The 13558-nt window shown below is 30.9% G+C and overlaps 2 protein-coding genes across 2 annotated transcripts; one reads left to right on the top strand and one right to left on the bottom strand.

The window, feature by feature from the left end:
• The first annotated feature begins 2071 nt into the window (after positions 1-2071).
• On the top strand, positions 2072-2869 carry LOC111013180 (putative calcium-binding protein CML23). Its single transcript, XM_022287577.2, has one exon. It carries the CDS (start codon positions 2178-2180, stop codon positions 2664-2666), a length of 489 nt encoding a protein of 162 aa, XP_022143269.1. The 5' UTR covers positions 2072-2177; the 3' UTR covers positions 2667-2869.
• A 5758-nt stretch (positions 2870-8627) lies between these two features.
• Positions 8628-10290, bottom strand: LOC111013183 (protein C2-DOMAIN ABA-RELATED 4). The gene is made up of 3 exons (XM_022287583.2): positions 9987-10290; positions 9243-9338; positions 8628-9131 (listed from the first exon to the last, which is right to left on the bottom strand). Exons 1-3 carry the CDS (start codon positions 10095-10097, stop codon positions 8841-8843), a joined length of 498 nt encoding a protein of 165 aa, XP_022143275.1. The 5' UTR covers positions 10098-10290; the 3' UTR covers positions 8628-8840.
• Positions 10291-13558: the final 3268 nt, after the last annotated feature.

Raw genomic sequence — 13558 nt, forward strand, 5'->3', positions numbered from 1 at the left:
GAATGAGTACGCCTTGTTTTCGAAAGACAAAAGAGCAACTAAACTAAACAAGTTATTAAAAGCTAAGGCAACGAAATTGTTCGAAAGCCTCTTGTATTTTAGTATTTTTAGAAAAACTCATAAGGGAAAGAAGTTTCGTCATTATGGCTAACTAAGGAAAGTACTTCCAAGTTAGTTGTCAAACTATAATAGAATAACGATATTGATTTTTTTCTTTCATATAGAGAAAAAAAAAATAACTAGGCTCAATCATACCCTTTCTTGAATTGGTATCAAGATTAAAGATTCCCTTGCAAACTTACAAACTAACCACGTAACCTAGATCATTTCAATGTGTTTTATCTATACCACATATTTTTTTTCGAAAATTTTATAAGACATCACTCAAATTAAAATTGCTATAAAATTAAAACTAAACACACCTAATTATAAAGTTTTAGTGAATATGCTAAAGAAGTATATATATATATATATATATATGCATGTTTGTGTGTGTATCTATATATATCGATTTTTTTACGCATTTTTCTTTATTATACAGTCTCTTGTTTATTTTCAAAATCTAAATCTTTTAAGTTCAATAATATGTGAGGGTGAGAATTCAAATCTCTAAACTTCTTGTTGAGAAAAAATAAGTCTTAATCAGTCAATCAATATTTGTATTGGATTTCAAAATCTCTCTTTACTTTGACATGGAGTCGATTCACTTATGGAATGCCTACATGTAAAAGTCTTTCATGAGTTGGTCCTCGATATAGGATTTCAAAATGTCCAATAATACCCGTAGACTTCTTTAATTTATTCATTTCATTACTACGTACCAAACGTCCTATAACTTTAGGGTAGGTCTCATCTCTATGAATATCTATCCTACATAAATGATGTGACGTCACTTGAAGCCATTAAATTCTAGCTTTTAGAAAGGTTTGGTTGCATTTAATCTCACAATTAATTTTATCAATAAGAATTTCAAATTGGAACGGTCATTTCAATTAAAAGCTTAAATTAGGGTGATCTTGAAATATAATTAATTAAATTCAAATCAAAGACCCGAACATAATTTAACGGTCTCAACATTATGAGTGACGATAATCTACATTTCACATAATACATGACTAGATCAAGAGGGAAAAGCCTACCACAAGTGCACGCCGTCTCTCATTAACTTGAACACTCAAATAATAAGGATTTTAATGTGACGAAGTTGAAATTTTGAAAATTTACGTACGTCTCAAATGGATAATAAAATTATTACCAACTACCATGGATTGATCCACCTAAGATATCAAAGTCGTGTCATCTTATTTAATTAAGGTGTGCGTAAATTAACCTGTCACTTATATATAAAAGAAAAAAATTATTTTTTTTTGGAATGTAACGATACTTGCATGCACACAAAGATCAGACTAATTAGTATAATTTTTTTTATTGGTCAATCTCTATTGTATTTCATAGATAATTATTCCACTAAAATTATTTTTAGTAAATAAAAATACGTCAAAAATTTCTAGGAACTCTTATTAACCAAGGTGTAGGCAACAAAAAATTTCCCCACACATTATCATTAAGGCTAAAAAACACACCCACCCGAGGGTATTAAATTCCATGACATGTCGATATCTCCATCGACATTTTCACATGTCCACAGTTTCAATATCGACATAGAAGGTAATAATGAACATTCTTATAATACCATAAAAAATCAACAAAATATAAATTATATGTACACATAAATATCTTGATCTTTATAATTTTTTCAAAAACATTTAACTTCATTGATGTTGACACTTAACAAATCCATCATCCACATAGATATTTAAAATCTCGACCCACACTTATTTGAGAAAAAAATTAAAAAATTTTATAGAAATTATTTAAACCAACCAACGACATTTTATCCCTTATATCGATATCGAGCTCAACCAGAAATATCATAGAAATTAAATACATGGTCGTAAAATACTAGAACAGTTTACGGTACACTAGCACTCTCCCGATCACCGCCCTAACTACGCCAGATAAACGCGTGGAAACCGCGTGGAAGATTTCGGCTGTGACTATATAATCTTTAGCAAATCAGTTCAGAGAAAAAAAAACAAAGAAAAATATATTTTTCCGATTTCTCTCGTTCAATTCAAATTTCAAAATCCCCCTTTGAATTTTTTTCGGGAAGCTTTATGCCTATGGCGAAGAAGTCGGTTTCGGATCCAAGCTCCACGAATCTCGGAGGAGCCTTGGGCTCCATGGACGAGGTCACCAAGGTGTTCAACAAGTTCGACAAGAACGGCGACGGCAAGATTTCCGTCAACGAGCTCGGCGACGCGCTCGGCGAACTCGGCGGCAAGGTCTCCTCCGACGAGGTCCGCCGCATTATGGCGGAGATCGATAAGGACGGCGACGGATTCATCGATCTCGACGAGTTCGCCGAGTTTCATCAAGACGTGTCGGCGACCGGCGGAGGAAACAAAGATCTGCAGGACGCTTTCGATCTGTACGACATCGACAAGAACGGCCTAATCTCGGCGAAGGAGTTGCATTCCGTGCTGAAGCGGCTCGGCGAGAAATGTAGCCTGAAGGATTGCTGCCGGATGATCAGTTCCGTCGATGTCGACGGCGACGGCCATGTAAATTTCGAGGAGTTCAAGAAGATGATGACGCGCAGTTAGAATCCGCCGGAAGAGGTAGTAGGTCTATCTAGAACTAAAATCAGGTACTCTCAGTCGTTTCTTAGTGTACAGTCTGTGATCCTATTTCTTCATCCTTTAGCAAGAACTTGACCTCCGATTTTAGATCGTAATCGTAGATCTTCTAGTTCGGAAGAAAAAGATTATCATCTCTCTAATTGAATATGCTTTCGAATTGATTCTGACTTCTCCGGCTCGATTCTCTCTCATTTAACCGATTCCAATCTCCGATTCTAGATCTTAATCGGAGATCTTCTAGTTCTTCACTCCACTGAAATGAAGAAGAAAAGATTATCATCTCTCTCTAATTGAATAATATGATTCCGATTTCTCCGGTTCGATTCGGTTTCGTTCCTTACCTAAACGGATGAATTCGAAGTTGTCGCAAAATTAAATTGGCATTAACTCTGTTTTCCTGAATTTGTGGCATCGGAAATCTGATTGGTGATTGATTGAAGCAATTGAATGGTGTTGTTTTTGTGGTGGTTGATTGAGGCCGAAATCGGTGGAGCCATTGAATTGAATTTTCCTTTTTCTTCTCTGGCGATGAATTCGTTTGATTTTGTGAGATCCACGTGGGAGTTTGAGTTGGGTCATAAGGCATATTGTTGGTGGTGTGATAACTGATAATGAATGAGAGACATTGCTTTATCTTTAGGGCGAAGCATATAACCATGTATCTTGCTTCTCACTTTTCAGACCCTACTTTCTCTGCTCCTTTGTTTTTTAATCATATTCATTACCTGCCCCCGGCCCCACCGCTACTCCATCGGCGATATTTCTAGAAAGGTAAAATATCGTAAAAAAATATTTAAATTGGTAAATAATTATTTCAACTTTTCTAAATATATATTAAAAATGATCGATATCAATATTATGTCTGAGATTTTAAAAGCAGCAGAGATCGATAAGAATAGGAGTGATATTTTTATATTTCTCCAATTTGATTTTGAATTATTTTAATGTTTCAATTTCATTTGATTAAAATTTTTAATTTGATCTCCCATTTTGGCCTTTATGCCTTTTAATTTTGCAAAAGAAAATAAAGGGTTCAAAACACTAAAATGAAATGGAACCTTATATTTTGAAAATGTAAGAGACTAAAAAGAAAAAAAAAAAAAAAGAAAAGATAAACCTACATATAAAATAAAAGATTTACTTATTTCAGATAACTTAACGAAAAAAAGAAAATTTATATAAAAATGTTGGTATGCTAACTAATAGTAATGTCACATCATTAAGTATTCTTACAAGTAAGAAGTTGAAATCCCAAAAAGTAATCTCATTGAAGTTATATTTTTTAAATTCATATGTTGTGATTTCTTTAAAACTCAATGCATGATGAATGAAATTAGCACTTTTTAAATATTGGGGCAGACTGAAATAATAAAAATATTTGAGACTGAAATATGTATTTGGGAAAAATAAAACTTTACAAACTCATTTTATCACCGTTTTCAACTTCCATTTTTCTCTAAAAAAAAAAGATATTATATTATATTAACGGTACACCGCCTCAAAGAAGAAAAAATTAAAATAGAATAGGAATATAACTCAATTGGTTAAAAGCATATGTAACATTAATATATTAACTCACTACCTCACGATTAGAGATATATTCCAATTAATGCTGAGCTATGCTCACTTTGGTAGCAGAAAAGAAAAAAAAAACCTCTTAAACTTTACCTTTTGTTCAAAAAATACTACCATCATTTCAAACGTTTCAATATTACGGTTCACGTTTCTTTTTAAAAATACATTTTGACCAAAGGCCTATTAATATTTTGAACAAAAAGTTTTTCACCTTTCTTTTTTAAAAAATACATTTTGCTCAAACATCCATTAATATTTTGAACAAAAAGTTGCATTACAAAATATGGAAAGACTTAGCAATTAACTCCAAAACTTGCGTGGATTAAATCTGAAAAGAGAGGAAATTTGAAAGAAGTTATCGTTTTTTGTTGGGTTTATAAAATGTGCAAACAAAGTCTCACATTGACTAGGGAAGAGAGTGATCTATGATATATAGATGAGGATAATTATCACCATTGATATGAAACTAAAAATAAAGTCGTGAGAGTTATGCTCAAAGTAGACATTCAGTAATATAACATTTATGGTTAAATCTTAAAGGTCTATTACATAGAAGAAACAAAATTGTCTTAAGGAAGCAACACAACTGTTGAGTTCGGATTAATTAATTTTGTGTTTCGTTAATTCCTCTGCACAAAATATACAAGACATTGATATATGCTATTACTTAACAGATAAAACCATTATATTATACATAAAAAGTAGTGCATAGTAGTATTATAAATATTGATTATATACATTTATATACGGTGAATTTTTTAGAGGTCCACGTGTCTCTCGGAAGTGCGAGTTCGTCAAGGAACAAAAGAGCCTACAACTAGAAAACTCGACGTTGGTGCGGTGTCCCGCCTGATGCACTCTGACAAAAATGTGAGTAGTTTGAGTAAAAAGGAATAGGAGTAGACACCAAGAGTTTGACAGATTTTTCACTTACTTGGTAGTGAGGGCATCCTCCCCTTTTATAGGTGCCGAGGGTCAACCAGGTCGAAGGACGGTGGTAACAGGAAATTGAAAATTGAAAGATAGCATATAAGATCAAACCAAGTGAACAAAACCCTTTCCGATCAATCCAAAAGAATCTGTCTTTTAAAAAATAAAGAGGATAAATTATTACTAATAGACAAAATGAAGGACAATGATTTACGAGATAGATAAGATATGTTTGCACGTAGATTTCAGTTTTATCAAAACTACTCTAATAAAGATGGTTTAATAAAGTTTTTCGTCTCTTTTACTCTTACTCTCTCATTTTTTACTTTTCTACTATCAACAAGGCAAAGTGGCAAGGTGAAAACAAAGTGGACTTGCCTCCCGCTAAAGCATTACCATGCTTATGTGATTCAGATCCCTATATCAAAAGTTTAATTTGAAGAAATTGAAAGTTTACGGTGAGATTCTTACCGTTAATTGAAAATTATTTTTTTTTGCCATGACTCCCTAATTTTTTAATCTTTATTATTATTATTATTTTTTTTTTTGAAAAGGACTCCCTAATTATTAATGCAACAATCACGAAATCAAGCGAGTGGGTCAAATTAGCCCATTAACTCATTAAGCCCAGTTTCCAAATCAGCCCATCCTTTTGAGCCCATAAAGCCCAGTTGCCATATGCTTTCTTTTTTCCTTTCTTTTTTCTTTTTTCTTCTTTTGTCTCTGTAATCTTTTGGCAGATTTTAACGTTAACCATTTTACCATTAAATTACTATGTGGCATCAAAATATGAGTTGATTATCTGAACCCAACATAATCATGTAATTCCCTTATTTATAAAAAAAATAATAATAAAAAAAACATATTTATGTTATGTCATATGCTTCTCAAACAAATCAAGAGAGATTTTAATGGAATAAATTTTTTTTAGTTTAACATGTACGGGTGAAGATTCGAATTCATGAGATAGATACCTTGACCAGTTGAATTATGGTCAAATTGGCTTATCCAAATAAATTGATATAATAAAAAGATATTAAAAAATTTATATGAAAAGTTTTTCTAAATGAAGTGGAACTAATGACATGTTTGGGAATGATTTTGAACTAGACATGTTTGGTTTGATAATGATTTAAGTGGTTGTCGTTCTATTAATGGTAAATTAGTTTTTGAAATTTTTATTTTAAAATTTCAAATTTGTCATTCTATTTCTGAGAATTTTTTTTTTCTTTTCTGAAAGTTTTAAATTTGATCCCTTTAGAATTTTTGTAACCTCTTTAAATTTTTAGTCCTCTATCTCTTTTTAAATTCTTTTTGCCTTTCACTGTCTGAAATATTGAGATCATTATTTAGTTACATATGTATCATATTATTTTGGTCGTAATTATTTAATGAAGGGTGTTAAATAATTTTTTAAAATATATGCTATTAATTTAGTGCTTCTAAAATCAATTTTTAAATCAAACATTAATCCTTCAAGATCATTTTAAAAATACGACATTGAACATTAAAATAATTATATAAAATTAACTTTTACAAAATCACTTGTAATCAAGTCATTCATTCTAAAATCATTTTCAATCACGCCCAAAATTAATTTTACAAATTCGATTGTAATTAAATATTTTTTTTCTAAAATCACTCATTCTACCATTACTGTCAAACATGTTTTAAACCTTCGGTAGGAACGAAACAATCCAATAAACAAAAATCACAAAGGGCTCAAATTCTCCACTTTTAATTAACTCGTTGAAGTATTTAGTAGCCCTCTTTTGTAGATCAAAATTCGAAACTCCACCGCACATTTGTAATTATATATTTAAAAAATTTTAGTTTTGTTTAGAAAAAAATAATCACAAATCATCTTTTATTTGTTTATTTATTTATTCATTTTGGCATGGGAATAATATTGAAGCCCACAAACGAGAGAGAGAGAGGTTGTAAACAAGACAAGAAGTAGGAGAAGACAGAAGAAAATATAAATTTTAAACAAACAAGCAAATAAATAAATATATAAATGAAAATAATTTGGTCAAGCCTTTCTATTCCTTCCCCAAGGCAAAGAATTTAGAACATGTCACCCACTCCTACATCTCTCCTAATATAAAATAAAATAATTTATAAATTAAGCTGCACACAATCAAATCCAAATTCTTTTTCTTTTTGTCTTTTTGAATTTGAAGCTTAAATCCAATTGTTAATCATTATCTTTTTTTTTCTTTTCTTTTTTTCTTTTTTTTTTTTGTCTTTCAATGAACCAAACCTAAAATTAGGTATAATCTCATAAAAAATTAGTGGATTAGGTTGTGTGATTGGGTCAACTAGGAGACTTCACAATTTTATACATGTTTTGTTTTTAGGCAATATAAAATAAAAAATAGATTAAAGTTTAATTCTACTATCTAAAACTAAAAACTAATTAACCAATCCCATAGCTTATACATAAAATAAATAAATAATTATACATGAGAGTTTGTTACATTAGGGAATTATTTTATATTTTGATTTTTTTGTATCATTTTAATTACTCAGATTTATTTTGAAGGCAAGTTGTGAAAACAACCCCTAAATTATATTGATCGTTAGAATCGTGAAAATTATTGCACACAAAAGGTTGTGTTTCTAATTTTTATAATGTTGTGATTCAAGAACTAAAGCAATCAATGTCGTCAGTGCACATGACTAGGAAAAGACTTGAAATGCTCAGTTCGGATATAGATGCTATGTCGTGAAATCCAAGAGATGAAGATTATCCTTGTTTGAGTTTGAAGTTACCTTGCGGGCGATTCTTTCGAATCACCGAAAGCGAAACGCTATGTCGGGACAGGGGGATGGGCATCCGGAATTGTCAAATCTATCTTTGGCTCTCGAAAGATAACCCGAATTATATATATATATATATATTCATGAAAATAATTTGGTCAAATATTTCTATTCCTTCCGCGACACCATCTCTCTTGATGTCGAATCTTGATTGAGTGACACTAGGAACCGATTTGAGAATAATTGTAACCATTACGAGTTGTTTATGTAATTTTCCTTACTTCTAACTAAAATACATCTTTTGACCTGCATTAGTATTGGGAAGCTAAAGGCAAAATTAAAAATGAACCTTAAAAGAGTCTAGTTAAACGTCAAAAAGAGAAACCATGATTTAAAATTCGAGAAATTATTTTAAATTCTTTATCTGATTTGGAACGAAATTGTTTTAAAATGAATATAATTAAATTTTCTTTGTGCAATGTTCGTTGGGGGAAAAGGAAATAAAAAAATTTATTAATATAAACTTTTAATCTTAAAATATGACGACATTAAATAAGTAAATTTAATTTAAAATTTAATGAAATCCTGCAAAATTGGACTATACCATTTTCTGTACAAACAAGATTTGAAATCTTGTGTGATAACAAAGAGCGAAACTCATTTGAAATCTTCGACAATCAAATAAACCATAAAAGACATTTGAAGATACATAACCATGTAGATATTCTCCACTAATCCATTGGACATTGGGAGGCCAACTAAAAGTTTGAAAACAAAAACACCAAATTAAAATCCAGAAAAGAAACTTAATTAGTTCATAAAATATGATGTGTTTTAATTTTTTTTTGTTTTTTAGTATCTAATCTAAATTTACAATCCCCTGGAACCAGGAATATCAATCCATTGCAACTGCAGTTCAATTTCACCAGACTCCACATTTCTTAGCCTTAGAAACATCTTCTGAATAACTTGTCCATTTGCCCAAACTATGCAACTTTCTTCAGACAAGCAATTCTCCCTGCTTGGTTGAATCTTTCTTATGATGGTTCCACTTGGGAGGTTGTTCAGCCTCATCTTCACCGCTTCCATGAATGGCCGAACGTCGAACTCTGCATCGCCCATCTTGTCGTCCAACGAGAACAAGTCCTTGTCGTATACCAGCTGTGAGTCAAAACGAGAGCGTCACCAAACGATCATGATATGACAAGTGAGAGTATGCGTTGATATGACAACAAGAGAAAGAAATGAGAATCGTGGAGTTTTCTTTCTTACCACGTAGACGGGGAGATTTGGATCTTGGATCGATAGAGTTAGATCTTCGTTCCACTCCGGATTGATGTTTTGTTTCACCACTCGAGTCTTCAACTTCTGTATTGGGGAAATTTTAGCCAGTTCAAGTAAGAAAAGATGCCACTAGAAGTTTGAGTTGATGGGTTACAGTAACTTTCATAAACCCTTCCCCACTCGTTGGTTTGAAAATTAGCACGATTGGAGAAGAAATGATATAATTGATGCGTCAAGCTAAATTTGATCTTTGTATAATACTTTCAATACTCCCTTTACTTGTGGCTTCGAAAATCAGACAAAACCCAACAAATAGACTACTGATATCGATATTGACAGCGTATGAAATGTAAACTCTACTGCATCGAAATTTAAAAGTTTAAGTTGATAGGTTACTGATCACAAACTCAAAGTCAATGCAGAGTTTCAAAACTCTGCTCAATTAAACAATTACCGCCACCGAACTTTAAAAGTTTAAGCGGATAGATTAGGATCACTAGAAACAGCAGAAACTCAACTCAAGAGACAAACAGGCAAATCTAGCTTTCAGAGGAGCAAATGACACCCAAAATTGCACAAATTTGATCATCCAAACTTCAAACAATCATCAAACAAATGACCAAAACAACAGAAAAACGATCATCACAATTCTCATCTCCCAAACAGCATCAGAAAACCAGAACCAGAGAAGAAGGGGGAAAACAGAGAAATGAAGAAGAAGAAGAAGAAAACCTGTTTGCCCATCTTGAAAATAACGTAAGGATCGCTGCTAACAACGTCTCTTACGGCGAGATTGACCCCTCTGTAGACGTGGATTCTGAGCAGACCCATCAGATTCTCCATTTTTTCTTTCAAACCCCTCAATTGATTTCTCCGAAGCTCTGAAATGAAGATGAAGAGGCCCAATTGCGCTGTGATTTTAACTTCTTCTTCTTCTGTGGGGCTATCGATTGTCTTCTTCTTCCTTCTTTCGGATGCACCACAGGAAGAAGAAACCCAATTTCCTTTTTTCCAATGCAATGTGAAATTGATTGGGGTTTTGGCTCCCTCTCCCCTCTTATTTATAGCTTCAAATATATTTACTTTTTTTCTCTCTTTAAGAATAAAATATAGTGTTTTTAGTTTGACTAGCATGGGTCTTTGAAGTGTTAAAAGAATATATATAAATGATTAAATATATAGGTAGGAATTTTTAACCATTTCGTTTTTCGTTTTTTGTTGTTACGTCCTATGCTAGTTTCCAAGCTTATGCATAAAAGTGTTAAAAAATATGTATACGTTATTAAATTTACTATAGTTTATTAGTTTAAGCTTTTAAATCAAGTGGTAACATAATATTATGAGTAGTAGATCTCGAATTAAAGTCATTTATTTCATGTTTCATATCATGTCCACTTTGTAAAGTTATTGTACTAATCCTCGAATCCAGAAGTGAGGAAAGTGAAGAATATGTGTATACAAAACTCAAATATGGCAAGAAGAGAATATAAATCCAAGAAAACCCAAAAAGCAAAAAGAAAAAAAGGTAGGGAGGAAAGGAACTAACCCACTTGCCATGATCGAAACGATTAAAGAAAGAAAGAGGTTGGTGGCCTTTTTGCCTAGATGCGTCGTCGAAGAACAATGTTGGAGACAGGTAGAGAACCTTCCATTAGTTACGTCCTTGTTGTGTTGGTTCTTCCATATTTCGATATGATCGAGTGGAAGCGCGATGTGTCTGAAAATTCGGGATCGTAAATGAATTCGAGTACCATTGTAATCACATTAATTCATCGACTTGTTTTTGTCACGTCAAGAAAAAAAATGTCACGCAAAATATAAATATGAAAATAAATATTATAAGATGTAGGGACCGATTGGCAATTATGAGGTGTTTTAACCATATTTTATATATTTGGAACGACAGCCTTAATTTACCATATCAATTATGAGATGGGAATCCAACTTTGTCAATCAAAAACAATGAAATTCACAGCTCTCACGCGGCACATAGGAAGAGGAAGGAGCCATTTCAAAGAGTAGTATTGTTTTGAAAAGTGGGAAATTAATCTTTTTAAAGAAACAAAAATCAAGTTTTTTTTTTCTTATTTGGACACACGAGAGTTCGAATCTAGATCTTGGGTGACAAAAATCAAGTTAAATAGGATAATTTGGGTAAATTTTTGTTTCTTGTTTCTCTTTTCTCATTTCATATTTTTTTAAATAAAAGTATAAACATCTTTTATTTTAGAATCATGTTCGAATAATCAATTTTTATATTTTATTCTCTACAATTTTAGATTAAAAAAGTAAAAAAATTTAACTGTTAAATTAAATATTCAAAATTTATATCTCATATATTTTGTAATATTTATTATATATTTTACCTTAATTTATGTTTTGAAAAAAAAAATGGAAACGATAATCACAAACAATAAACTTAATTGCGATGTTTCAAAAATTTCTACATAATTTTAAAAATGTTACTTAAAATAAGAAATGAGAAACAATAATACATAATATTCTAAAATTTTGAAAAATATAAACAAATAATAAAAAATGAGAATGTTATCGAACGAACCATTACTTAACTACATCAAACAAATAATTAACGGGAGGAGTTGTTTTCTTTTATGATTAAAGTAGCTTTGGTTTTTTCACCTATTATATATATAACACACATACATATACATACTTCTTTCTATCATCTAAGGATAGGATAACAAGCTTAAACTTTGCTCATCCTTTGAATTTTTTAATTAATTTACTTCAATTCTTGAATTTTTAAAATATATATTTTAGACATTAAGTTTTTAAATCAATTTTATTTTAGCTCATTTCAATTTTATCCCTCCTGCTACAAAATAAGAAAGCATTGATTGTGAACTTCATTTTCAAAAAAACTTTCATTGGCATACGCAAGACATAGGTCAATTTGACAGCCTTTTGCTACATTTCTCGTGGTGTCAAATTCTGATCGGTAAGAGTTAAGGGAATGGCCCATTCGCCTCTAATTTCCATATGAAGGATACGACGTGTATAAATATCCTCTTTAACTTCTATTCTAATGGAATGATAAAGAAATTTACATGTATCATTATTTTATCTTGAATTATTTAAAAATTAAAAATATAAGTATCAAAATGAGATTTAAACTCATCTAAACTTAACTGAACTAGTTTAAACACCTATCTTCGACCTTGTATTCCAATCTCTACATCGTACACGTGTTGTACTATAAAAACAGAAATAATAAGTAATAATATTTAAATACAATAAAATAAAAAGTCAAGCAAAATAAATTCCTTTTAGAAGTTTGAAAGCGGCAAGTTGCAATTTATGAATGTGATGGACGGAATTGACCCGGGTCCACGTGGCTGGGCTGCGCTTCCCAGCCTTCACTTCTTGTTCTTGGCGCGACTTGTTTGACTTCGACCTCCCGAAATTACATACATACCCTCAGTTACTTTTTTGACCTTTACAAAAAATATATATAGGCCTCTACTTTTAGTCCCTGTGAGACATTTATTTTGTATTAGTCTTCCAATTTTTAAGTATTTTATTTTAATCTCTAAATTTTAGATAAAGAGTTATTTCAGTTCTTGATGTATTAATTTTCTATTTATCAATTAATAAAAATCTAAATTCTTGATAAAGTTTGACATATAACTTATTACATGTTACTTTAAATATCTATTAATCAAGTAAATGAAGGGAAGAATTACTCCATTAAGTAATTCATAAAAAGAATATAATGGTAAGTAAAATAATTCTTTTTTTATAAAAAAGTTAAAAGAGACCAAAATCAAATGTATGAAAATTTAATGAACAAAAATAAAATAGCTATCAAGAAGCTTTAGGCCTAAAATAATATTTAAATCTTGTAAAAATCATTTTTAAAAGGTTGTGTCTACTTGTTTATAGGTTGCTATTTCCAAAGTACCATAAAGTTTTTTTTTTAGAAATATATAATATTTATTGAAAATGTCGATCATTTAATGAAATAGGTAGGTTAAACTGTAAGGTGAGAAGATTCAATCTTACACCATCTTCAACTCCTCGAGATCTCGTGTTTTTAAGAAAATGTCTGTTAGGAAAAGAAAAAGAAATATAGAAGTAGCGTTTTTTGAGATATGTGTTGTTTGGATTCTTTATGGAAATGTCTAAACTTAAATAAACAGCGGATCCAATAATTTTAAAAAAAAATCTAATAAATTAGTGATTGACATCAAATATTTAACTAGTCAATTTGATTGATTTAATAATGTATCAACAATTAACAAAAACCAACCATAATATACATCTCAACTATTGACGGGTTTTGT

Source organism: Momordica charantia (genome assembly GCF_013281855.1).
Source record: "Momordica charantia cultivar OHB3-1 chromosome 8 unlocalized genomic scaffold, Mcharantia_2.0 BLBB01000008.1, whole genome shotgun sequence".
Classification (NCBI taxonomy): Eukaryota; Viridiplantae; Streptophyta; class Magnoliopsida; order Cucurbitales; family Cucurbitaceae; genus Momordica; species Momordica charantia.

Bases quoted from the DNA above. Each gene is read 5' to 3' on its own strand.
- LOC111013180 (XM_022287577.2), top strand. From the start codon at position 2,178: ATGCCTATGGCGAAGAAGTCGGTTTCGGATCCAAGCTCCACGAATCTC.
- LOC111013183 (XM_022287583.2), bottom strand. From the start codon at position 10,097: ATGGAGAATCTGATGGGTCTGCTCAGAATCCACGTCTACAGAGGGGTC. The intron at 9,339-9,986 runs GTTTTCTTCTTC...TCCCCAATACAG, and splicing joins TTTTCAAGATGGGCAAACAG to AAGTTGAAGACTCGAGTGGT. The intron at 9,132-9,242 runs GTAAGAAAGAAA...TTTGACTCACAG, and splicing joins CAAATCTCCCCGTCTACGTG to CTGGTATACGACAAGGACTT.